The 4697-nt window shown below is 37.8% G+C and overlaps 1 protein-coding gene across 3 annotated transcripts in view; it reads right to left on the bottom strand.

Moving 5' to 3' along the window:
- Nucleotides 1–1296, bottom strand: part of PHTF2 (putative homeodomain transcription factor 2) — a 72755-nt gene extending 71459 nt beyond the window's left edge. For 2 of the 3 annotated variants that reach the window (XM_006774912.2, XM_006774913.2), the window contains exon 1: nt 1196–1296. In XM_006774912.2, coding sequence (XP_006774975.1) covers nt 1196–1240 — 45 coding nt within the window. In that variant the 5' untranslated portion in view covers nt 1241–1296. Of the gene's footprint in view, nt 1–1191 lie in introns of all 3 variants that reach the window. The other variant, XM_015571260.1, reaches the window with a different exon arrangement.
- Nucleotides 1297–4697: the final 3401 nt, after the last annotated feature.

Here is a 4697-nt window from a genome sequence, read left to right as displayed (position 1 = left end):
GTAATAATCTGAACAATAAAGATTTAATTTTTCTAAAAAAATAAAAAACAAAAATAAAAAAATTATTTAAAATTTTTTTAATTTTCTTGAATTCAGTTTTCTCTTCAATTGATTGGAAGTTGAAAAATAAAATGACACTAAAATAAAACCATAAAATATTGAATTAACAGTATGATCAACACTTCCATTTAGTACTTTCAATTTAATACCTTATATAAAAAAAACGTGATAGTATATATCTGTGGTATGTTCCACCCAGAAAAGAAATAACACATCCAAAAAGTAGACAGTATCCTTAGGGTTGACTAATCTCTAAAGTGTTCTAATTACCACTTATTTCTAATTCAACTAAATTTTAAAGCTTTAAATATATATTTTGTTAATAGGGACCTGAAGAATAAGAATCAAAGAATCATTGTTTTAAAATGTGAAAATAAACACAATTCACTACATACACTGAAAATATAAGATACTGCATGTAACAATATGCACTTTAGGAAGTATAAACAACACTCTTTTGGCGTAAACAATACTATTTTCAAAAAAAGGCATTTATTCTCTTGAACTTTATAAAAGAATACATTACATTAGTAAAGTGTATTTTGAAATGTGTAGTAGGATAACACAGCTAGTTAAGTAGTTACAACAATAATCCTAAAATACCAAAATAAACATTTTAATGTTTCAATTTAGAAAATACTGAAGGTTTATTTTACTGAAAAGGTTCAGCTATTGTGAACGTATAAGAAAAGGATCCTCTTGATACAAAAGTTATAAATTTTTTTAAAATATATTTTACCTAGCTTTCTTTTAAAAGAAATACAAGAAAAAGTTTAATGCTTTTATAAAATGCTAATTATATTTATAATCCTGGACATTATAACTGAAAATAACTAATCTAGCTATTTTGAAATTGTGGATTAAAAATAGAGAAAAAAATATTTTTAGGCATCATCCTTCTCATTTATTGAAGAAGTAAAACTGGCACAGAAGTAAAATATTATTCCCCTTTCCATTCAAAAGGTCCTGAAATCTATTTGTCATTACTTTAGGTAATATTTGACATAAAGCCATAGCGCGCTCCCTCTCTCTCTCTCTCTCTCTCTCTCTCTCTCTCTCTCTCTCACACACACACACACAAGCATTTTTGAAATAAAAGCATTTAAAAGATTAAAAGCTTTCATTACCAACTTACTTTTTTTTGATACCAGACTATAGCATCAGTGACTTTGGACGCCATTTATTCCACTGAAATCACACGTTCGTCATTTTAAGCTGTTCAAGAGAGAAAAACATACAAACGACTTTACTTCCACCTTCCAAAAGGAAACTGAGCAACATGCACATCTAGTACTCTGGTTACTTGTACAGCAAAGGGTGTATGACTACACTTATATTACACTCTTCCTCATTACTATTTTAGCAACAGGTTCTCTTAAGTAAACAAAATCAGTTGCCATAATAAAAGAAGGATCTTTCTATGTGATTATAACACTTGAATTTTCTTACAAAATAGTTATATTGTGGGGTTTTTAAAAATCATTTTTTAAATAAATTTCAGAATTTCTAAGGTTATACTGGAGATTTTTCATTTATAAATTCACATATCATAGGGATTCACTCAGTAACAGATGATTTGGGGTATAGCTTCTATCTAGGAACTAATGTAAATTACTGTTGCTAAAAAATGGCTTGATAGAGATACCAAAATTTATAATCATATTTAATTTTCCCTAATATCCAGTAAACATAAAATTGAACTAAAATAAACCGAACATTTATATTAAATACTAAGCCAGTATTAGAGTAAGTTACATAGGAATAATTAATATAAAGGCCTTCCAAGATATCACAGTTTGCTAATATTTAGAAATTTACCACAGACCATTTCATAAGCATCTTTTTTGTCTAAACAATTTTCAGAGAAGAACTAATTCCCAGAGAAAATTAATTCCAGGCTGATTCCAGTAATACTCCTCTAGTTTTAAGACCCGGCTGGACGGAGGGCACTTCTGGTATGGTGATAAGAATAAGCCTAAAAGGTTCAAACACAGATACTTGCCCCTGAACTCATTACAAACCAGGATCATTCAAGGCCACCAGATCGCAAGGAAACCCTGACGTAAAGCACCCAGCTGAGCTGATCCTAGCACATGCAGATCTGCAACTGGAGCCAGTTGCTAGCACTACACAATTTGCCCAGTCAACAAAATACCAGAAGTTTATTTATCATTGCTAGGTGTATTAAAAGATTCAAATGTAATAATTATTATCAGAAAGTTCAAATGTTCTGATGATCAACCTCTAAAATTTAAGGCAGAGTTTACTTAATGCCTACTTTTTTTTTTTTACAGTACTATAGAGCAGATTATTTTATTACCTTTCCTAAAATACTGAGTCCATCTTTTTTAAAAAAATGTTTTTACTGATTTCAGAGAAAGGAAGAGGAAGAGATAGAAACATCTCATCCATTGGCTGCTTCCTGCACACCCCCTGCTGGGAATTAAGCCTGCAACCCAGGCATGTGCCCTCAGCTGGAATAGAACTAGCAACTCTTTCCTGGTGCATGGGATGACGCTCAGCAAACTGAGTCACACCAGCCAGACCTGATTCCAACTTTAATTGATCCAATTTAAGCAAACTATGCTTTGAAATTCCTGACAGATGCTCTGGCATTTGTTATAGAAGGAGCAGAGTCAAAAGACCTGGATTCAGATATTGTCTTTCTCTACCTAATATGTAATACTAGAGGCCCGGTGCACGAAATTTATGCACTCAGGGGAGGGGGGGTGTCCCCTCAGCCCAGCCTGTGCCCTCTCACAGTCCGGGAGCCCTTGGGGGATGTCTGACCGACAGGCCTATGGGGAACAGGCCCAAGCCAGCAGTCGGACATCCCTAGCGCTGCCACGGAGGTGGGAGAGGCTCCTACCACTGCCACTGCGCTCACGAGCCATGAGCCCAGCTTCTAGCTGAGTGGCGCTCCCGCTGTGGGAGCGCACTGACCACCAGGGGGCAGCTCCTGCGTTGAGCATCTGCCCTGGTGGTCAGTGTGCCTCATTGCAACCAGTCATTCTGCTGTTTGGTCAATTTGCATAGTAGACTTTTATTATACAGGATTGAAGGAGTCAATCTCTTGGAGGTCAGTTTCTTTCACTAGTACAGTAGGAATAACTGTAACCTATCCATCCCTTGACAAGAAAAAAAAATCTGAGATGTTCTAAAAAAACTTATAACTGCAGAACTGCCAGGGTTGACCAGCAGCCCCTGAACGACAGATGAACAGCTTACTCCGACACAGTTTCACTGTGGGGGGGGAGTGCTAAAGGACAGTCTGGCCAAAGGAGCCAGGACACCTAGATTGCCTGGCTCATTAGCCTTTTATTGCAGTTTTTATCTTTAGATACAATCAGTAGGGTGAGTAATCTTGGGAGGGCACATGTTTACATTGTCCTCTAGGCAAGGGCATCCAGGGATTAAGCATAAGGATTCCAGTAAACACCCCAGGGTCTGCATATGCACAGACTTGTTTGAAAAGGTCAAGGAAAAATTAGGGGCGCTGCCTTCAACACTCCCCTAAGGTCGGAATTCCAATAAATGGGGCAGGCGGCCTTCCACACACTTTCCTTTTTTTTTTTTTTTTTTAATATATTCTATTGATTCTTTACAGAGAGGAAGAGAGAGAGACAGAGAGTTAGAAACATCGATGAGAGAGGAACATCGATCAGCTGCCTCCTGCACATCTCCTACTGGGGATGTGCCCGCAACCCAGGTACATGCCCCTGACCGGAATCGAAGCTGGGACCCTTCAGTCCGCAGGCCGACGCTCTATCCACTGAGCCAAACCGGTTACGGCACACACACTTTCCTTTTATCAGAACGTCCTCCTTACAAACTTTCCAACCAAGTCTCGTGTGCTCCCCAACACAGAACAATGAGAGAGAGGGACAGAAAAGTTAGCCTGTTAATAGCTGTGGACCAGCTCTACAAAAGACTGTTTATCAGTTGGGATTTAGGATTAATTTCCATGTGGCTACTTCCTCCATTATTCAAAAGGGAGGAGAGCCAGACACCACAGAACCCCCGGAGCCTCTGGTTTTTATCTACATATGCACAAACTTTCCAATCTGCTGTTCACAGCTAATCCTCAGGAGCGGGCAGGACACTTGCTTGCAGGCTCTATTGCAACTCTCCAAGAACTAGCCCCACTTCTCTCATCCTTTTTGTCTATAGCTAAATCCTTTCAAACAGCTTACATCTTTCTTCCCCCTACTTGATGCCTAAAAACTCTTGCAAAGCTCCAGGATGCCGAACATGACTTATCTTTCCTACCTAGCCATTCTGGTGGTGGTTTAGACTCCATGCCCAAACCAGTGTTCTTCCTTTTTTTTTTTTTTTTTGCGACCAATGGCCTAATAAACACTTTCTTTTAAAAAGAATTTCAGCCATGGAAGTTAAAACTCTTTGTTTAACATCCTTATATGGGTTTTGTGACTGATAGGATAATCTTTACACTAATAAAAGAGAAAAATGGTAATTGGCGTACGAGCTACCCTTTTCATTGGCTAATCAGGGCTATATGCAAATTAACTGCCAACTCAGATGGCAGTTAACTGACAACAAAATGGCGATTAATTTGCATATGTAGGCACAATGCAGGGAGGCGAAAGGGAAAGCAGGAAGAAGCCCCCTGCCACTGA

The sequence above is a fragment of the Myotis davidii genome, unplaced genomic scaffold (genome assembly GCF_000327345.1).
Source record: "Myotis davidii unplaced genomic scaffold, ASM32734v1 scaffold125, whole genome shotgun sequence".
In the NCBI taxonomy this organism is placed as follows: Eukaryota; Metazoa; Chordata; class Mammalia; order Chiroptera; family Vespertilionidae; genus Myotis; species Myotis davidii.
Note: the sequence above shows the minus strand (reverse complement) of the source record. Positions and strands in the feature narration are given on the sequence as shown.